Source organism: Budorcas taxicolor, chromosome 8 (assembly GCF_023091745.1).
Source record: "Budorcas taxicolor isolate Tak-1 chromosome 8, Takin1.1, whole genome shotgun sequence".
Lineage (NCBI taxonomy): Eukaryota > Metazoa > Chordata > Mammalia > Artiodactyla > Bovidae > Budorcas > Budorcas taxicolor.
In genome coordinates this window covers 60495391-60517625 of record NC_068917.1, presented here as the reverse complement: position 1 = coordinate 60517625, position 22235 = coordinate 60495391, and the positions used below count along the sequence as shown (strand labels likewise).

Sequence of the window (22235 nt, the reverse complement as noted above, 5' to 3'; positions counted from 1 at the left end):
TGCATAGTCCACTCCTCGGGCATTCGCGTAAAGACAGCTCAAGGGAAAACAATCTTCAAAGAAATTTTGAATGTGACCTCACTTTCAAGAGTAGCATCGAACAGGGGACTCCGAAAGACACTTTTGGCTTGAACTACCAAAAAGCACCCACTCTCCCTCTTAAGAAACTACGCGGTTAGTCTCCCGGTTACTTTCACTGAGATCTGAGGATTTTCATTAAAGGGAAAAGTGAACAAGTGGCAGGATTTCTGCAAACTCGAACCCCCGGCTTCCGAGGCTGCACGCTCGTGTGTCCCTCCTGCTCGCGCGCTCCCGCGCGCTCCCTCGCCGGCCCCACGTTACTTTGATTGACAGCCCGGCCCCGCCGCTCTCCTTCCCACCGACCTTCTCATCCACCGTGCCAATCTCCGCGTCTCGCTGCTTCCCATTGGCTGGTTTCGGCATCCCGCGGCTCCTCCAGGAACAGTTCCTCACCGAGCCCGGGAGGACGCGGCTGGCGGAGGAGTGGTGGGGGTGGATGGGAGGGGAGACGGAGGAGACGGCGGAGATGGAAGCAAGTAGGGTGGGAGAGGAGAGGGGGACCGGGTAAGACGGCCTGTCCGGTGCCGCGCTGCCATAGGCTCTGGGGAGGCTTCTCGTCAGCACCCCACGTTGGGCGCGCCGCACGCGATTGGCTGACGAGGGCCTTCCCCCCTCCTCTCTCCACCAGACAGGCTCACGTCCCCCGCCGGCTCCGCTCTCGCGCCCCCCGCCCGCGCGGTGCTGGGCGGGGCCGGCGCTGGTTAGCTCCGGAGTGTGAAACCGCGTGTTAATGTAACCGGCGCGAGAGGCGCGGGCTGCGGCAGCGGCTTGAGCGGCGGCTGCAGGAGCGGCGGCGGCGGCGGCGGGTACCCTGTGTCCTGCGTCCTCGAGGCAGCCGACTGCGCCACTCCCGCCTTCGCAGGACCGGGCGGGAACCGCGCCACCAACCGGGACCTCCGCCTGCCCTCGGCAACTTAACTGCCTCCGCGACTACTCCGGACTTGCCCGCGGAGTTTGCCGGCCCGGGAAGGAGGCCGAGCGGCGGAGCGCACTCTTGGGCTTTTCCTCACCGTCTCTTGGATGTCTTTCCCCGGGTCGTAAGAGAACTTTGAAGCGGGCTGGAGCGCCCTTTGAGGAGAGGCAGACGAAGAGAAGGAAAGAAAGGGGGTCGACGGAGAGGCTCTGAGAAAGGGTCCGGAGAGGTCTGGCTGGCGGTGCAGGACGAGTGCGCGCGGGCCGCGGCGCCCGGATGCGCCCAGGTCTGGAGGAGCAGCGGGCGGCTGCGGGACTGCGCTCGGCGGAGTAGACCCGTCGCCCCAGGAGGGTTTGTGCAACCTCGGAGAACACCCAGTGCCGCTGCACTGGGCGTGCCAGGCCGCCTCCCGGCGCGCCCTCCGCACTTTCCCCGCCTCGTCGTCATCCCGCGCTCCTCGGCTCGGGTTAAGGCTGCGGAGCGCCGGGCGGGGAGCCTCCGCTGCTACCGGGACCTCGCACCCCGCCGCCTCACGGGAGCCCGCGAGCTCCCGGTCGTGAGCGCTGCCTGGGCCCGAGGGGGTCACCCCTGAACACAGACAGGTTTGTTTGTGTGGGGTTAGCCGCGGGCGCCGCGCCACCTGCACCTCGCCGGCGGGCGCCTCGGGGAATACCCGAAGAAGAGGCGGATCGGGAGAAGAGCAAAGGAGAGCAGTCTTCCCCTGGATTTGTTGCCCGGGACCGCTGCGGCGCACGCGGATCGCCGAGGGGAGCACCGAGTCACCGCGCTCGTCATCTCTCAGCCCGGGCCGCCGAGGCCCGCGGGTGGAAGCGCAGCCCCCGCGCCCTCCTCGCGAGCACCAGCGGCGTCCCGCAGGTTCTTGGTGCGGCCGGGCCCGGGCTGCCCTCTGATGTGGCCCTGAGCGCGGGAGTCCGCACGGGCGGGAGCAGAGTGGTCTGTGCGTCCCGCCGAGCGCGCCTGCGTGCGTGGCCAGCGCGCTGCCCGCTTCTGCCTGGCTTCCCGGCTTAATTTTCTTCGGCGGGATTAAAGTTGGAAATTGAGCGGAGAATTGAGTTGCCCGGGAACAGAGCCGCGGCCGCCGCCAGAGCGATGTTCCCGCAGAGCCGGCACCCGGTGAGACGCGGTGGTGGCGGAGTGGGGGGCAGGGAGGTGGCGGAGTGGTAGTCGGTGCGGTGAGGAGAGGGGTGGCTGCTACAATCTGACCGAGCCCCCTGGCCGCCAAGGGTACAAGACTTGGGAGGTCCCGGGCCGTCTCCTCCTGTGTGGGAAGGGGGCTGAAACTCTCAATTCTACCCCCTTTGCTCTAGGCTCCCTCCTACTTGACGTCTAGACTGGGCGGGCGGGGCGCTTGAGGAGACTGGGGTTTCTCCCGCGGCCGCGTCCTCTCCCTTCCCCAGGCGGGTAGTGCGCCCCCCGCTTTGTTTCTCGTCTCGCCTATTTACATGTCAATGAGGCCCCGGTTCCGGCGCGCCTGGAGGTGGCCCCGGCGACTCTGGGAACGGGGAACATCAGGGAGTTTCCTCCTCTGGTCCCCGGGGTCATTATCGCCCCCTGAGGGAGGGGGCGGCGTCGTCGACGACAATCTGGCCAGGTCCTCCACGGCCGCCGCCGGGGACCCTTGTCCCTTCAACCAGGTGACCCAGGCGCACTTACCGCGTCCCGCCATGGAGGCTGGAAGAGGCTGCGAGCGTCATTTGAGGAGCTTCGGATCTGGGAAGGTCCACCTTCCCTCTCCCCAAGTGAAGCGCAAATTGGAGTTCTGGACTCCGTTTGGCGCCACTTCTAACTTTATTTTTTGTTTATGTCCCACCCACTCTTTGATACTCCGACTGCTTTATCCAACCGCCCGCATCGGTCGCTCGGTCCCCCTCGCTGGTCGCCCTTAGACGCCGCACCAGGCTGCAGGCCAGCCCTTCAAGTTCACTATCCCGGAGTCCCTGGACCGGATTAAAGAGGAATTTCAGTTCCTGCAGGCGCAGTATCACAGGTGCGTGTCGGGCCGCGCCCGGTGAGTGGTCGCCCGGGCAGCGCTGTGCCCCGGGGTCGCCCATCCTGGTGGCGGCGGCAGCTGTACTTAGTACTTGCGTCCAGGCGGTGGCGCGTGGAGTCGCAGTTAAGACCTGTCATTCACGCTACCCCTTTCCCCTGCTCTTCCCGGGCCGCCTCTTCTCTTGTCTCCTCCTCTTCCCATTGTTTCCCCTTTGCCCGTGTGCTGCTGTTCCAAGGAGCCTTTTTTCGTGTATTTAGGAGTTGCATGAGAACTGTCAATATTTGCACTTCGTTTATTTATTTTGCAACAGGCTGAGCTTGGTTCAGTCGATGCCCCAGCTCAGGAGTGCAGGTTCAGAGAGGCAAAGCCAGTGTTGAAATCGCTGTTTGCCATACTAGAATGGGTTCTTTGAGGCAAAGTCCATTATGGGAGGGTAGATGCTGTTAGCTGTGCCCATCCTTAGTGGGGGTGCTGTGGATGTGTTTAGGGGACAGCTCACCTGCTTTGGCTTCACTCTGGGTTGGTTTGGGTAGGGCAAGGGATTGGAGTCACATTTGTAGTCATCTCACCTTTAGTCCCTTCATCGAATGAAAGCTGCTTCAGAAAATTTATAAAAGAAAGCTATTTGTAAAGCACCCTGTCCATAGTAAATTTTCTAGAAATGTTAGTTTCGTCCCCTGTTTCTATGAAATCTTGGCTGATTAGAGCTAAAAAATAACTGTAATGACAGGTTTTGTTTTTATCATGCTCCCAAGAAAGCACACAGCTGCTTGGGTGTGAACTTTCTTATTTTTGTCAGAGGCTTTCTGATTATTGACCTTTGTCTACTTGAAGATAATAATCTCTAGAGCTTGAAGCATCCCTGCCCACACCACGTTTGCCAGGAAGGGAGGACGTCAGCCCACTTTAATTGCAGAAGCTATATGACATATTTTGGCAGTGAATTAGAAAATAAAGGTATTAAAAGGGACCAACAATTGTAGAAGTAACTTTACAGGTACAGTTTTCAAACCAAGAGACTGTTTTGAGTTGGCAGAGGTGACACAGCCTATGCCTGAGACTGAAGGTTATACAAAGGCCAGATTTTGGTGAAGTCCAGGGAAGCGAACTTTGATGCAGTGAAGCAAGTAGGAGTGAATAGATGACCATGAGGAGAATTCAGTCTTCTGAGTAGATCAGAGGTTTTGACAGATCTTTTGGTCTTGGCATCAGACCAGGTGTGCACGAAGAAGGAAAAGCTTAGTTTTTAAGTGGATACCTTGCACTGTTCCTCTTATTCCTTTTCCCCATTTAATGCAAGGACAAAGCTTTTGGGTGTTTACCTAGATAGTTTATGGCTTTTCCAAATTGGTCTGTGTTTTTACTTGAAGTGCAAATATGTGAGGCAGATGTTAAAACAAGTGACATAATGTTTACATTAAGTTGCCTCTTTTGTTTTCGTAGCCTTAAATTGGAATGTGAGAAACTGGCAAGTGAAAAGACAGAAATGCAGAGGCACTATGTGATGGTAGGTATCAAAGATTAGGTTTTTTCCCTTGTCATGTAATAGTAACAAATATGTGTTCTTGGCATTACAGAACATGAGTTAATGAAATACTTGGTTCTTTTTTCTTTTTACAGTATTATGAAATGTCATATGGATTAAACATAGAAATGCATAAACAGGTAAGCTTTAGTGAAGTCTCAAGTTGAAATGAGAAATAAAGTCATGATCCTGTAGTACTGGCTTTGTCCTCTGTAGTGGGAGGTATCTGCATGCCATATTTCAGCCTTGGTTTCCCTTCCTGCGAATTGGGGGTTAGTGTTCTACAGCAAGAGCTGGTTCTTGACAGTTATAAAATGTTTTAAGTTACTAGGTGAGAGGTGCTTTGGAAGTGTAAACTAGCCTGTTTATAGGCAGATTGGAATCGAGGCTTTGACTTGACTTTACTGCCTGGATACATTTATTCTCTTGGAAGACCTGGATATCCTGTCAAGTTCTGAAGTTCAGAACAGCTAATGTTTTTGTGCTGATTTGGAAAGAAGTGTGGCCCTTTGGGGGAAAGACGGGTAATCAGGAGTTTCTTTACTCAGGTTAAACAAGGTATAAAACAAACTATGGAGTTTTGGGGGCTACATAAAGCGACACTCAGGATTAGCGGCATATTTGCAAACAACTTTTTAATAAATGTCTCAGTTGATACAAGTTTGGAGGTGAAAAAAGCATCCTTTTATGACCACAGCGTATGTTGTGAGTTGCTTCAGTCCTAGTGGTTTTAAAAGCATGAAAAGATTAGTGACTGGAAAGCTCAAGCTATGACTATGAGTTTGCAAGTTCCCATAAAATTCACACTTATGGCTACAATAATGGTGTATAAAAAGAGTATTGAGCTGGAACAAGGCACTAAGGACCTCATAAGAGAAGAAAAGCTAAATGATTGCTCAGCCCAAAGGACTCTCGATTGAGTAGTCATTGTCTGCCAAAGAAAGCATTAATGGCAGGGTGTAAGTATTCTGGAGATATGCTGACATTCACTTTTTCATCAAGACTCTGGTACAATAAGTCTTTTAGAAATCGATTGCCTCTTAAAAAATTATCATCAGATGAAGTTGCACAGTTGGACACATTTCAAAGTGCAACAATACAATTCTTACTTGATGTATATGTGCTATTTCATCTCAAACCCTTGTTTCATTAAATTAAAGAGCATGGCTGACCGGCTGGGGCACAGTGGAGAAATTGATTAGTTCAGCCTTCAGATCTTCCTTATATTCAAAGACTTTCATTAAGCAAGTGTGTTTCAGAGTTGAATTCTGCTTTTGTAACTCCGCACTCTTTGATTTTTAATTCATCATAGATTTCATAATGTTGTGTTATCATCATGTACCTTAGATCTATTCTTAGATATGTGTTTGGAAGGAGATGGTTAAGTTCAAGGCTTTTCATTAGCAATGTAATGGGCCTTTAAAAATGCCAGTTCTATTCTGATTTGCAAAGTTGGTAGCCTAGTTTCTGTTGGGTTTGTGTCTTTGTTTCTGTGTGCTTAAAGGGGCCGGTGCCTGATTGAGGCAATTGTAACTTGTTGATAGTAATTATACTAAAAGGTATATGGTCATTTAAATGAATTATGCAAATAAACTTGGTGGAGGAGTTCTAATGTGCTGCTTTGTTTTTTTAAAGTTACCCTAAAGGCACATTTTTTTCCCCCAACAAATTTTCTGGAAGGGTAAGGAGGCGATTGAGCTTTCTCTTAAACTCATAACTCAAAGGATGTAATAACCTCACTGACTCCGTACAGGGGAACGCCACCTCTGTATGATGTGTATTGGTGCTGGATTTGTTGGGGGAGCTACGGGAGGTGCGAAATTCTCCTGGGTTCCTGTAGGTTACTTGGTGGAGGACCTCTATCAAAAGGAAGAAGAGAGAAGGAGGATCAGGAGCCCCATGGTGTGAAAATAGTTTTCTAATGAGTTTCTGGACTCCATTGGGCATTTGTGGGTATATACTGTCTGTTCATGAGCCAGTATGCGTTAATAATATGCTGTGTATAATTGGCTCAGTAATTTGAAAAATGTGAAAAGCTGAGAGATGTTGTGTTCTCCATAGTAGGATATTAAGCCCCCTGAAATTTGGTTTGTATTGTAAATGCTGACAGACCCTTAACTAGAGTAGTATGCAAAGCCGTGCTGTAATTCAGTTTAAAGTGGCCTTACATTTGAAAAACATCCTTCTGAATGTCACACATTAATAATAAGTTCTGAGGAGGCATTTGGTGCAGCTAGTAATCATAATTCTTATTAAAACTGGTGACGTCTGGCCCCCAGGGTGTAGCCAGGCTCAAATTGATGCTTTTTGCCGCCTGATCACCAGCATGGCCTAAGTGCTCATTATATTGTAGAGAGGGCCTTTGGAGCTCTCATTAGATTTGACAGGAATTCTCTCTAGGGGGAAACTGGGCATTAGCAAGACTCCTGACAGGCTGAAATTAGTCCTGCTTTATGGCTTATAACCAAATGCTAGCAAGGCATCATCAGGGGACACAAAAAATTGTCATTTCTGACAACATCTTTGTTACTGGAAAAAAAAAAAGGTAGTGATGGGGAAACTTTCCATGGAGAGTGCTTTAATGTTGTTAAGATTTGTCTCCGGTGTGATGACCGCTCTCCTCCCCACCTTTCAGCGGTTTTGTTGAGGGGTGAGTTTGAGAGATTTCAGTGTCAAATCTCACCACCACCTTTTCTGTCTGGAAGTTTGAATGTGGAAGTACATCCAGATCAAGAATGGTGTAATTGTGGTTTCCTTAGCTGGTTTGGTGCCTGCAGTCCGTGTTTATGTTGTGTCAACACTTCCTGATAAGCCTTCCCCTTACTTTCTCTGCTGCCATCTGTGGCCAGTTACCAAAAGTCAATGAAATCAGGGTGGTCATGGATATTTAAATCTCTCATTGTAGCATGAAGACAAAATTTTTTTCTTTTGTGCTTTTTATAGCTTCCCACCTGTCTGTCTCTTTTCAGGTAGGTCAGGTAAACTCTAGATATCTCTCTATACAGGAAGGTGGGGACTTTTCATGAAAGTTGGAGCAATTCTGATACCACCAGTGTTCGAGTACATGTCAAAATAGGTTAACGTGAGTCTAGCTGTTTTTGAGAATAGGACTGTGCCTAGTGTGTTTGGCAGCTTGATAAAGTTTTTTTTTTTTTTTTTTTTCCCTGTCATGTGGCATGATATTGTTTCATTTATATTTTGGGGAACAAGATGCACTGTAAATCCTTACTTAGGGCTTATTTATCCCACTTGTGTACCTGTTCAGCACACTGATAAAGCCATGCCATAAGTTGTCATTAGTGGCATGAATTTGTACAGCACTTAGTTTTCAAAAGCAAATTGGCTTTGTCCTGTGAAGCAGATTGGGTAGGTGTTAGATTGGGAGGTGGTGTGCTCTGCCTTGTAATGTGGGGGCAAATGCTCAGAGTCTGCAACTTGTCAGGGCCAAGAATCTACTGAAACTTGAGTTTGGGTCACCTGGTTCCCCATTCGATGCTTCTTCCCTGTCTCCCCAACCCAGCTGCCTTTGGAGGATGAGGCCAGTAGTGGAATCACACTTGAGCCTGTGCTTAGCAACCTACGTCTACTCTTCTGCGTGCCTTTGTTCTATCTTTATCTGTTTTGACCAATTTCATCATTTGCAAGACAGCTTGGGGCAAGGCGCATATTGTAGAAATTAGGAAAATCAGCAGTCCTGACTGGTGGGTGGGGGCCACAGCTGTGGGCAAGTAGAAAGTTGTAACTAACTGAGCAATACTGTCCACAGGTGAAAATACGCCTAAGAACAAAAAAAAAAAAAAAAAAAAAAAAAACATGAAACGCGTTATCAGGATTCCTAGTTGAAACCCAGCAATGCAGTGAGTTTGATTGATTACTCTGCTTCTCTGTGCCTGTATTCTTTTGAAGAGCAGGCAGTGCTTAGGGCTCTCCAGGGTGGTGGAAGAATTTAAAAATAAATGAAAGGACTGGTAGGAAAGTTTTCTGCAGTCTTGATTGTCGGATGGGGAAGGAGAGGAGAAGGAAGGGAAAAAAAAAAGATGAGAGCCGAACATTTCAAAACTCTGTGTGATAATTCAGCAAGCACAGTGTCTCAGACCATATAAATTTTGGAGTTAAAACTGCTTTCACAGTTTTGGTAAGTGCTTTAAAGTTCCTTTCTAGAAAGAAATGTTCTTCAGTAGTGTTTTAAAAGTGTTGTGGTGGAACTGTTAGGGGTTCACTCCTGGTTTAATTCCTTAGATGTGACCCTTATTATTTTGTCGGTATGCTTTATCTTTCTTCTGCTTTTAAACCATGTGGGTTTTCAGTCTACAGCTTCTCATTTTGAGATCTTTTTTTTTTTTTTCCTAAGTCAGCATCTCCGAATGGAACTGATCAGCTGGAGTATAGGCACTTGGAGTTAAAGCTCCATCTTGTAATACAAAGAAGATAGCTGTCATCAAGGTTGGAGTGGTCCCTCACTTCATTTCATTAGCCAGGCCTGTCCTTTACAAGTAGGAGTTAAGAGATAAAGCTCCCTGTGTGTAGAACCTAGATTCCGAGGTGCAAGATTAGCCTTTGTTTTTTTATTTGGTTGTTTTTATCCTTCGCTCCTTACATAGTACCCTCCTGACCCCTTCCACAGCTGGGCTCGTTGTGGGTTTCTTTCCAGGGCCATGTTGTGGGTTTCTTTCCAGGGCCATGACTGGGGTAGGCGAGTGAGGCATTTGCCTTAGGCACAGAGTTTAAGGGCGGTGTCAGAAAGCCTAATTGTTGTTCAGTCGCTCAGTTGTGTCCCACTCTTTGCAGCCCTATGGACTGCAGCACGCCAGGCTTTCCTGTCCTTTACTGTCTCCCAGAGTTTGCTCAGACTCATGCCCCTTGAGTCGATGATGCCATCCAACCATCAAGCTTTTTAAATATTTTTAAAGTTCGAAATCAAAGCCAGAAAACCCATGAGGAACAAAATGCCAGCATTTTATGTAGGGGCAGAATCTAACAGGGTTGGGAGTAGGGTGAGGTGAGGCCAGGGAGGCACATGTGGGGGCAGAGAGCCGCCCTCCCTTCCCCTTTGCTCTGCATCTCCAGAGGGCAGGGCTAGGTGGAATGTCCCAGGGATGTGTGGCATCTATCTTGGTGTAAGATAGAGCTGACTGAAGTCACTTGTTAGGGACCCTGTTGGTGATGGGGTGGATCATTAACAAGTTGCCTCGACCCTGATTTCCTGCTCTGAGAAGAGGGTGATGAGACTAGACAGACTCTGACGTAGAGCTCTGCCCTGCAGAGGGGACTCAGTCCTCCAGAGCAAGGAGCATCCTCCATCGGGCTTCAAACCCAGCTCCGCGTATGTGTCAGCTGAGGAGAGTCTGTCCAGAGGCTTCAGAGGTCCCTTCGAATAGTGTTTATTAAGAAACACAGAAAGGAAAAGCTGTTCCTTTAGCAAATATTTAAATAAATATCTTGTGTGGTAGTTTCACTAAAGATATATTCAGTTACTGGCTCCTGGAACCATTTTGAGTTTCCCTAGATCTGAGTCTTCGACTTTTCTATTATTAAACTTTTGTGGTCTCCAGGCTTGGATTAAATTTGAGGAAACTAAGAAACTGGGCTCTCATTAAGCCTTGATTGACTCAGTCATGTCCTATGCCCCCCACCCCCCACCCTTCCCTTCCCTGGTACTTAGCTGTTGCTTCAGATTTTTAAAAATGGAAATTCTTAGGACTAGTACATTTAATGCGGAGTATTTGGTGTAATGGTCTTTAATTAAATTTTAGACAACTGTTTTGGGAGGTTGGCTGATTTGACAAGATTAAGCATTTATAGCTTCAAAAATAGTGTTCGATAATGGAACTGGTGAATGCTGTAGTAAGAAATGTGCCATAGGATTGTTCCATGAATATGGCTTGGTGCTTGAAGTAGAGAGAAAGAGAGAGAGAGAGAGAGAGAGAGAGTGCGTGCGTGCGTGCGTGCGTGCGTGCGTGCGTGCGTGTGTGTGTGTGTGTGTGTGTGTATGTGTGTGTAGGCGTGAGCCCCTCAGGTATGGGAGAGATTTTCTAACTTTTTTCTGAGGCATGGTTTGATTGGAAAAATGAAAAAAGTTTACACTGAAATTTTAACATAGATTAAGAGATTCCTGTATTACAATTCACTTGGCTAAAGGAAAAAAATGGTTTCTAAAATTGTTTGCAAGACCACAGTGATTACAGAACTGTTCAGTTTATAGATCACCCAGTCACCATAATGCTTTTTGTGAAACTACAAGAAATGTTGTCACAAAGTTTTACGAACTAACCTGTGATTTCAAACAAGTCTGTATTTCATTATTTTACATTTCAATTTTTGGTACCTAGTACATTTTTAATTCTGCTTGCCTACTTTAAGGCAGCGTAACAGTCATGACCATGAGAATATTGTTTACCTTCATCCCACCCGCCATGTTTTCATGCTAGATATAACAAACACATTTTTCTAGTTTTTCTAGTAGCATTATTTGCCTCTTGGTCATTCTTTGACCACAAAATATGTTTGCTGGAAAAGGGAAGGGTGAAGGCTATTTTGAGTATAAGGAAAATCAAACCAGAAGAATTCTGTTCATTGAATCAGCTTTTCCACTTGCCAAAGAGAGGAAAAATTGCTATTAAGTGTGGTGGGTGTGCATTGCTGTGCATGCTGAAAGGGGTAGTGTACCGATTTTCAGTAGATAGTGGAATCAGTTTTCTTTGAGAATATAGGTACATTTGAACTTGTATGTCCAAATCATGCTACTTGTTAAACCGCTGAAATAAATACACATGGTACTAGGCTGGGTTTGTTTTTTTCTTTTTTCCCCTCTGCTGCATGGCCTGAGGAATCTTAATACCCCAACCAGGGATTGAACCTGCACCTGCAGCAGTGAAAGCACGGAATCTTAACCATTGGACTTCCAGGAAATTCTCTAGGCTGGGTTTGATAGTACTGTTTTTAGTGATCTAACTAGCTTTGTACAGCCTGTCGGGAAAAAGTTTAAAAATATATCCCCAGACTTGTTTACTTATGAATTGGTAAGTTCTATAAATATGTTACTATACTGATTGTTGTATACATGTATAATAAATGGGGATTTTAATTGGAGGGGTTAACATCGAATTTCTCACAGTCTTGGTGGTCTCTGTTGGCTTGTCCGGTGCGGCCTTTGGGGCACCCTGACTCCACGGTCAACATTAACCCACATTGTAAACAGTCTTGGAATGCTCATCCTGGAAGGGAGCATCTTTAAGGGAGTGAATGAGAGGCTTGGGTCTTTTCATCTCTTCAGTATGCCCGGTTTTTCTAATTTTGACTTCCCACTCTGGTGGTTGCCTTTTGCCCATCACTCACAGCCTCTGTGTCTGCCTCTGGTCACTGTCCCTGCCAGTCTTACCTGGTCACCTCCATCCTCTCCCCTCCAGGTCATTTAATCCAGCCAAATGGGTCCCTTCTTCATACCTAAAACATGCTCTGTGTTTTTCTGTTTTCTTAAATGTCCAGGCTTTTTTGTCAAAGTTCACATGGCCTTCTTCAGTATCCTTCAAGATCCAGTTCAAATACCAACACTACCTTTTTACTTCAAGGCCTTCCATGGCTGCTCCCAACAGGAGGCTGTCACATCACTTATTTTTGCTCTGATTTTTGTAGTAGTGTTTTCATGTGCCTTTTTGTGTTACTTCAACTATGCTGCAGTCTGCTTGAGGCTTGAGTTTGAGATGTGCATCTTTCCCAGTGAGTTTGGTTAGGCATTTAAAAATTAAAAAAAAAAAAAAGAAGTATTTATTTATGTATTTGGCTGTGCCAAGTCTTAGTTGTGGCACACAGGATCTTTTTTCTTTTTTTTTTTAATGCAGCGTGTGGGATCTTTAGCTGTGGCATGTGGGATTTGGTTCCTCAACCAAGAATCGAACACAGGCCCCCTGCATTAGGATTGTGGTGTCTTAGCCACTGGACCACCAGGAAAATCCCTGAGTAGCATTTAAGTAGCATTTATTGTGCCCCTCAGAGCAGGTAGAGCAACTATTTTGGATCTTGAACCCATATGAAAATCAGGTAAAACCTGCTTGGCAAAAAACCATATGCATTTTAATACACATGTAGCTTTGCCAAACAATTTTGGCTCTTTGTGGACATCTTAAGATCCATCAGCAAGTCCATGGAATCTAGATTAAAAACTTGACTCTAGAGTACCAGTATGAGTCCTTATGATAAAATTAAGAGTGAAATCTGTTTGGTTTCACTAGATGTTTTGTAGGATTACAGTTCTAATCTCATCCAACCACTTTTGCTCAGATGTTTTTCTTTTGGAAAAATGATTTATAGTCAAATATCTACAGAGGCTACTTAGGGAAGTTTAATTAGAGTAATATATTTCAGTTTGTAGTAAAAAGATAAAAAGAGAGAAAACAGAAGTAGTATGTTTCTGAGGTCTGGGTTTCCATGTGAATTGAGTGTGTGCATGCATTACTGCCCTGGGAACCACCATTTATCTCCTAAGGATGACCACAGCCACTAACAGAGCTGTGGATAAGTTGCATTACAAGCTTCTCCCAGGGCATTAGACTTGATTTAGTCACCAGGTTTCTTAATAATTATACTATTGATTATTTACTTATAGAGGCTTCCCAGGTGGTTTCCCAGGTGGCTCAGTGGTAAAGAACCCACTTGCTAATGCAGGAGACACGGGTTTGATCCCTGAGTCGGGAAGGTTCCCTGGAGAAGGAAATGACAACCCACTCCAGTATTCTTGCCTGAAAAATTGCATGGATAGAGGAGCCTGGTGGGCTACAGTCCGTGGGGTTGCAAAGAGTCAGACCCAACTGAGCATGGGCATGATTTACCTGTCTTTACAGAGTTCATCCCCCTACCCCAAACATTTTACTATGAAGAGTTTCAAATATACAGAAAAGGAGAAAGAAATGTAAAGTGAACACCCTGTATTATACCCACCTATTTGATCCCAGGAGTCTGTAAAGTAACATTTTTGTAATATCTCTGCCTGTCCCATATCTTGCATAGAGTGCTTGCCTTCTCACCTTGAAAGATAAATAGATAATTCAAGTCTGTCTTTAGCAACCTTTGAGGCTGATGCACATGGAAGGGGAGTTTCTCCAAGTTTACCCAGTTCCTAAGAATTCCATCTGAATAGGTGTTTGTCGCATTTTGTAACATTTTCCTTCTAGCTTGCCCTTTGTGTTTTTGGCATGATTGTATTAGATGATCCATCATTATGTGGTGTTGGGGTGCTTGCTCTTATGCTCTCATCTGAAAGCAGAGGTTTGTACTTAAAAAAGCCAGATTCCCCTTCCCCTTTTGGTGCTTGATAATGCACCTTTCAGATGTGATCAGCAAATTCACCAGGGGAACAGCTTTAGTGTTGATAGGTAGGAAACTGGGAAGGACTCTGATTAGGACTCTGATTTTGAACTTTGTGTGAATGGAAGCTCTCGTGATGGAGAATATAAGGTGGCCTCTCAGATGCTGTGGGTGGTATTAGGATGTGAGTTGCCAGAGACCAAAACCTCTTCGAGGATCCTGGCATGAGGAGCAGGCTCTCCATCGCTGGGGCCTCTAGGAGCACAGCCTTTGTCCTCTGTGCCCTCTTGATGCCTTCAGCAAATAGCTGAGCAGAGCCTCTTACAAGTAAGGTGACTGGCCAGTGTATTGACACTCACAGACATGATAAAAAACTGCATTAGGAGGTGAGCCACTGGGATTTGCAGTAAATATATTACAGAACACAAGTGACTTGCCGATACTGCTTGTTTAGCAGTTTGCAAGGGCAATGGCAGTATGGATTTTTGAATTAGAAGGGAAGGGCTGTTCTTTCTCTGTGCAGGAACATCTAGCTGATGGCTGGGGAGAAAATTGATTTAGAGAACAAAATGCAGCTGCCTTTATTTGTGCCATTTGAAAGGCTTCTATGGATTAGTGAGTGTAAATAAAAAGGTTGCTTTTGGTTTAGGAAAGGGGGTCTTAAACATTGATCTGCATCTTGGTCTGGTATGGAGAGAAAAATGGTGGGGCCCCTGGGATGGAGGAAGGGCATCTGGTCCCCATGCAACCTGCAGCTACAGGTGTCCACTCAGTTCTCAGACACTCGTCTGTGTGAGCACTTAGGCTTTCAAAAGTCAGCTTCTTGGGTTTATTATTGTTGTTATTGTTTAGTTGCTAAGTCGTGTCAGACCCTTTGAAACCCCATGGACTGTATCCTTCCTGGCTCCTCTGTCTATGGGATTTCCCAGGCAAAATACTGGAGTGGGTTGCCATTTCCTTCTCCCAGGGATCTTCCCAACTCAGGGTTCGAACCCGTGTCTCTTGCACTGGCAGGCAGATTCTTTACTACTGGGCCACCAGAAGTAAGCTTATTTGGGACATGAGAGTATTCTTAGCTCCATGTATTGAGCTCCGTGTGCCCTAGAAATTGTACAGTAGGTTGTTATTGAGTCACTAAGTCATGGCTGACTCCTTTTGCAACTCCATGGATTGTATACTGCCAGACTCCTCTGTTCATGAGATTTCCCAGGCAAGAGTACTGGAGTGGGTAGCCATTTCCTTCTCCAAGGGATCTTCCTGACCCGAGGATCAAACCCTTGTCTCCTGCATTGCAGGTGAATTCTTTACCACTAAGGCACCTAGGAGCTCTCTGTAACGCTTCCAGCCTCCCTTGGATATTAATTATCCCTCCTTGCAAAGATAAAAACCAGGTAAGAAGGTTAGGGGATGACAGTAGCACCTACCATATAGGGTAGTTATCAGGATTGAGCGAGTTTCTGTGTGCAGGAGCCTGTACTTGGGCAGTCTCAGGACAGCTGTTCTCAGAATCTGTTATTGACTCTATTATTGATTCCTTTTAAACTGTACACTGTATTTGGAATTCTAGGCCATGCTCCCTATTGTTTTCAAATCCAGTTTCCTTCCTTCCTGCATCTGAACTGTTTGCTTTCCAGTATTTCCCCTCAGAGTTTTTATTGTTTGTTTACTTTTAAGATCAGGAGCATTTATCTGTAGGTTCAAAAGGACATTTTTTTTTTCCTCTCTTTTTTTAATCTCCTGTTGGCAGCCTCCATGGTGGCTCAGTGGTAAAAGAATCCACCTGGAGTCCAGGAGATGTAGGAGATGAGGGTTTGATCCTTGGGTCGGGAAGATCCCCTGGAGGAGGAAATGGCAACACACTCCAGTATTCTTGCCAGGAAAATCCCATGGACAGAGGAGCCTGGCAGGTTACAGTCTGTAGGGTTGAAAAGAGTCGGACACAACTGAGCATGCACATATGTACACACGCACACATATGTGGTCTAGAGGAATTAAGATGCCTTATTTAAGTCAAACAGCAAAATGTGCCCTTGGAAGGCAGCAGCGTTAAGTAGTTAATACAGCTACCAGTGAGAATAGTTTTGCGTTGAGTTTTTTCATTTAAGGGGATGGGTGAACAACAGAGAACAGATTGGTTCATTTTTATTGAAGTAAGTTCTGGCAGAATAAAGGATGGGAGGTGTGTTTCCTATTTTATTTTATTTTTTCTTTTTGATGTAACGTTGAAAATCAGATTTTGAATTGGAAGAGAATTTTATTATCCTGGAAAAAAAAAAAGGTGTGTGGATGAATTGAAGACAGTTGTCGCTTTGTTGGAGAAAGGGAGAAAAAAAAAAACGTGTGTCTTGATGACGTATACACACATACAGGTTTTTGGTTTATTTTTTTATTGAAGGATAATTGCTTTACAATAGTGTGTTGGTTTCTGCCATGCTGCTGCTGCTGCTAAGTCGCTTCAGTCTTGTCCGATTCTGTGCGACCCCATAGATGGCAGCCCACCCGGCTCTCCCGTCCCTGGGATTCTCCAGGCAAGAACACTGGAGTGGGTTGCCATTTCCTTCTCCAATGCATGAAAGTGAAAAGTGAAAGTGAAGTCAGTCGTGTCTGACTCTTAGCGACCCCATGGATTGCAGCCTACCAGGCTCCTCCATCCATGGGACCTTCGTGGCAAGAGTACTGGAGTGGGTTGCCATTGCCTTCTCCATCCAGTTGCCAGCTCAGCCTGAATCAGCCACAGTTATACATTTGTTCCCTCCCTCCTGAACCCCCCCCCCCAATCTACGTCCCCATCCCACCCCTCGAAGTTGTCACAAAGCACTGGGTTGAGCTCCCAGTGTCACACAGCAAACTCCCACCTGCTCTCTGTTTTATATGGTAATATATATGTTTCCGTGCTGTTCTTTCAATTTGTCCCACCCTCTCCTTTCCTCATTGTGTCCACAGCCTGTTCTCTGTGTCTCCATTGCTGCCCTGCAAAATAGAATCATCAGTACCATCTTTCTAGATTGCATATGCATGCATTAATATGCAGTGTTTGTGTTTCTCTTTCTGACTTCACCCTGTGTAATAGGCTCTAGGTTCATCCACCTCATTTAGGACTAATTGTCAGTGAAACAACTGACAAAGGATTAATCTCCAAAATATATAAGGAACTCATGCAGTGCAATACCAGAAAAACACACAACGCAGTCAAAAAGTGGGCAAAGGACTTGAACAGACATTTCTCCAAAGAAGACATACAGAGGGCCAAAAACACCTGAAAATATGTAGCAGTTGACATCACTGACAAATATGCAGCAACAAACATCACTCGTTGTTAGAGAGATGCAAATCAGAAAAGTGCAATGAGGTGTCATCTCACACCAGTCAGAATGGCCACCGTTAAAAAATCTACAGACAAAATTGCTGGAGAGAAAGCGAAGAAAAGGGAACCTTCTTACACTGTTGGTGGGAATGTAAATTGATATGTATAGTTTTCTTTGGCTATGCAAATTCGGAAGTGCGTGCAAAAGTTTGAGTAGATGTGTTGCAGTATTTTCCACGTACTCCATGGGCTTGAGGTTTTTGTAGACTGTCAGTTCACAATTGCTGCTTAAGTGCTAGTATTTGAGGAAGCAGGAAAACACACACACCCACAAAACCCACAGGAGGGAGAGAAAAGCAGGGCCACTGAGACTGAATGGACTGGAAGTTTAGACTGTTGACTCTTATTGCCAGGCATGAAGCAGTAGCAACTTTTTGTAAGTATTTGGGTTAAAAGAGGGCACACCTGGACGATTGTGCCAGTGCCTGCTCTCACGCTTGCTTAAAACCCCTGCTGCCTCTGACTTCAGTGTGCTGAGATGCCCCACGCTGTGGCTCTGTGTTTAGCTCAAGTCCTAAAGTCCTCTGAGTGTCCGTAGGCAAAGCATGAAGTTCTTGACAACCCCTCGGCCTACCGGTTGGTCTGGGTTACGGAGCCTTTTCCTTTGGTAAGCTGGATGGCCCTCTTACAATGCCTGGGCCCTGAGCTCCCTCGGGGCCAGTGTCCTTGTACAGCTCCCAAGAAGATTGGAACTGGACCATTGAAATGTGTCCAACTCCTGTCCTTTTTAGCTCACCAAAGGCCAAAATCATACCACTAACTCAAGAGCGGCTGACTTTTGAATCTTACCAAAAAAACTCTTATTTCATAATTGATTATTCTGAATGCTGTGACTGTTCTGAATTCATGAATTAAATGAAATTAAAGGGGTGTCACATTTCGACTGGATTTCTCTTAGGGATACAGAGATTTTTTAACTGGTTGCTAAATCTGTGTTCATTCTTACTTTTTATAATGTACAGTATCAGATGTGGCTTACCCGCCTGAAAGAGCCCCAGACAGATCAGTGGTGGTATACTGCCGTCATCTTGTGCAGCCATTGTTTCGGTCATGATTTTATCACAAGGTCAAGTACCCACCAAAAGTTGAGATTTTTATTTTATTATTACTTTTTCTGATAAACTCTTCGGTTTCCCTCAAAATCCTGAAATTGCTCAGGATTTATATGGAGTGGGTACCAACTGTTGCTTTGCAAATTAAAATAGTATAAAAGGGAAGGGGCTTTTGGGTAGACTTTGCACAGTGAGGATATTAGTATTGACATCACTTAGAGTTTGGAGTATAGTTTGAAGACCAGATTCTACTGTTTGTCGCATACTGGTTAATATGGCTGTAAAGAGGAGATGAATGTGGCTACTTTTCCAAGTCTATTACTCAGGAGGACTGTAAATTTGATTGGCTGTTACAATTCTAGCAGAATCATTCGATTTGAGAGCAATAGAAAGATAAGATATCCAATTACCCAAATGATTTGCAGGGTTAGCCAACGTTGTCATGGAGACACGAGTTGGAACAAATTAAATTTTAAGCAATAAAATAATCTTAAAGCCCGTCTGGGAACAAGAAAATTTGGCAGTGGCACTTACCTGAATTGAATCTTAGCTTGACACGATGTTGTTTGACATTGATATACTATGGGGGCCTAAACTTACATATGGACCAGGATTACCTTCACAGAGGAGCTTGACCAAACCAGGGAAGAGGAGTATTAACAGAGTCAGGGTGTTCACATTTATTCCGTGGCTTAAGTGATACGTAGGCTCTGGGTTCCCAGGAATATTTTGTTTTTAATGATTGAAATGCTTTAATAATGATTAAGCAGCATTAATTGGACACTTGCAAGAAAAAAGATTCCTCAGCAGCACACAGTGTTTGGAAGTGCTGTTCTCCTTTGTGTTAGCAGACGCAATAGAAATCGTGTGGCTGTCTTTTGGTGGGGGGGCGGAGGTGTGTGAGCATGCATATATTTGCATGTACAAATAAGGAGATTTTTGGCACGTGCGCCTGCACTGCAGACGATTCTCCATATTCGTTAGAATTTCTCCTTTGCAGTACTGCTCGCAGAGTGGAAAATTGCTTTCCAAACTTGAGCTGGTGCCCTAAAACCTGAGTAAGTGTCAGTCTGGGGCTTAGAAGGTTATTTCCCCTTATTAACGTATTGTTTAACTGGTTCCTGGCTTGTGCGGTGGATTTGAAAACAGCAGAGTAGCCCAGAAGGAGGGAGGCTTTTTATCCACATGTCTATTAGACAGATGGAGATGGAAATTGGTCTGAGGTCAAGCCATTTGCAGCGTTCTCACAGCCTTCGATTTTCCTCTCATCCTCACCGCAGATCATCTCAAATGATTCAGTAATGACCAAAAGTGCAACATTGACCTTTATTCCCTGGTGGATTACTGTGTTTCACAGTCCAAATGGCAGGAAGTCTATTCTGTTCTTCCAGAAGAAGCTCGACATTATTGAGCCAGCCCAGCCCTGTGGGAACCATGCGAGTGCAGACCCATGTAACACAATATGTGGGTTAAATTTGGTTTCTTGTGCTCTGGGAAACAAGAATTGACATGTCTTGAACCCACATAATTAATGGAATAATATCTAGGATGCTTTCTAAAAACACACTAGCACAAAAATTGATTTGTCCACTTGGAAAATAACTGGTGAATGATAGGAGTGGTAACTTCTGGTGGCCCCTGGTTTATAAATTGCTCTCACCTGGATTATCCAGTATTCTTTCATCCCTTCTTGTTTAATTCTTCCCTGGTAAATGTTAGACAACACATAACATTGATGTGTCATTTTAAAATTACAAGGTGATATGACTGGGCATAAGGGGGCTTTTCTTTAAATACTTTTAATTATATATATATTTGTGGTCAATCCATGTAGCCCTGACTAAATTATCTTCAGACAGCATACTTTTCCCCCGCTGAAAGTAGCTTGATTGTTATGTTGGAGAAGTGATGATTATTTTTCTCTTACTGCTTAGATTTCTCTGTGGATCGTATTGTGATGATCAGGTGCTTTGTTTAAGAATTAATTTGTATTTCTTTGTGTGTGCTGGGTCTTAGTTGTGGCATGTGGGATCTAGTTCCTCAACCAGGGATTGACCCAGGCCTCCTACATTGGGAGTCTGAACCTCTGGGCCACCATGGAAGTCCCTTAATTTGTGTTTAAAATGCTGTTTCTCTTTACATCCACCTGCATAGCCAAGTTAATACCCTGTGGCTCTTGAGTGTACTAATGAAGTCTGTCGTCTAGGATCCTTGTGCTTACCATCTTATAAATACTTAAAAGTTTTTCCAAAAGGTGATGCTTTGAACACAGTTTTCACCAGCCTATCAGATTTCATTTTTTGTAAGTTAATACTTTATTTCCGGCTGCGTTAGGTCTTTGTCGCTTTGAGTGGGCTTCCTTTAGTTGTGGTGAGCGGGGTCTCCTTTCTAGATGCCGTGCACAGCTTCTCTGTGGCCCACAGGCTTTACAGCACTGGCGCATTAGTTGTGGTGCATGGACTTAGTTCCACAGCATGGGGAATCTTTCCAGATCAGGGCTCAAACCTGTGTCCCTTGCATTGGCAGGTGGATTCTTAACTATTGAACCACGAGGAAAGTCTCCAGATTTCATTTTAATTATGATCTAAGATGCTTTTGAGAAAGTAATTTTTTCCTTGACTTTTGATGTCACTGTGCACAATTTTTTTTTTTTTTCCACCTTTAACTTTGATGCTTTTCTGGCACTGCTAGGTTCAGCAGAGGACTGTCCTGAGGCAGAAGCCCAACCCCAGTCTGCAATAGAGCCCTCTCCCTTCAGATTCATCCTCTGGCCACTCTAGGGGGTAACTTGCATTCTGGAGTTTCTTGGCACTGATGTTGATGGAAAAGAGAGCCCCAGGTTTCAACTGGGAATGCCAGGAACCTTGTCTTCCTTCCCAAAGGACCACCTCTCCAGCAGTTCAACCTGTGAGGAGTCAGGCCCAGAGATGGGGCTTTCCACCTGAGACTTGAGTCTGGGACTCAAGGATGGCCTTACCAGTGCGTACACACACATGTGTCTCTCTAACTTGGGGCCATTCTCCTGCATGTCACATGGCTTTGATGGCGTAGACCTCTTGATGAAGTAGCTGTTTTTTCCCAGGAAGTTACTCTGGAACAAGGGTGGCAGCCGTCCTTCATGTGTATGGGTCATTCAGCTGCAGCAGGCTTATAAAATTAGGGAACCACTGTTCATGGTCCCTTCAGGCAGGAGCTTCCTTTCCCACCATCTAGATTGGCTGAAGATTCCAACCTTTTAGGGAAACATTCATACCTATCCAGTGATCTCCAGATAAGATGTGGGGAGGGGGTATGATGAGAAATACTAAAGCTGATGATAAATTGTGCTTTATAGTTGTGTGCACTGGATGTTTGCTTTATCATGATGGAGGGCAGGGGCACAGTGATACAGACTGTTGGAAGCCAGTACCATCCAGAAATGGGTTTGTTGCTGTTTAGTCGCTAAGTCATGTCCAACTCTTTGTGACCCCGTGAACTGTAGCCTGCCAGGCTGTGCTGTCTATAGGATTTCCCAGGCAAGAATACTGGGACCCTTTCCTTCACCAAGGGATCTTCCCAACCGAGGGATAGAATCCTGGTCTCCTAAATGGGCAGGCGGATTCTTCACCACTGAGCCACAGGGAAACAGGCCTAAAAGGTTGCTCTGATGAAAAAGAGAGGGTTTAAGTGTTATTGCAAAGAAAGTAACTTTCCAAGTTTTGAATCAAGACCATTCTCATAAACCCGGTTTTCAGAGGCTACTGGTTTTTGCATATTCTTGTGCAGTCTTTGTCTTTATGTAGGCATATTTTATTTTTGTAATTGTAATTTTAGCCTTCATGCCTTGATGGTATAGCCGGTTCTTCCTCCCACTGATCTTCCTGCTATTGTATGATACTGTCTCATTTCTCATGAGCTCCCTAAAGGACTAAGCCCTGTGAAGAAGGTGAAAGGTGTAGGCTTGCTCTCTTTCCATTCCCAGAACAATGGGTGATTAATTCGTGGTAGTG

The 22235-nt window shown here is 45.6% G+C and overlaps 1 protein-coding gene across 3 annotated transcripts in view; it reads left to right on the top strand.

The window, feature by feature from the left end:
- The first annotated feature begins 765 nt into the window (after positions 1–765).
- The window catches only part of LOC128052524 (transducin-like enhancer protein 1), a 92579-nt gene continuing 71109 nt past the window's right edge, over positions 766–22235 (top strand). For all 3 annotated transcript variants that reach the window (XM_052645105.1, XM_052645104.1, XM_052645103.1), the window contains exons 1-4: positions 766–2128; positions 2902–3002; positions 4449–4512; positions 4626–4670. In XM_052645105.1, coding sequence (XP_052501065.1) covers positions 2105–2128; positions 2902–3002; positions 4449–4512; positions 4626–4670 — 234 coding nt within the window. In that variant the 5' untranslated portion in view covers positions 766–2104. The remainder of the gene's footprint in view (positions 2129–2901; positions 3003–4448; positions 4513–4625; positions 4671–22235) is intronic.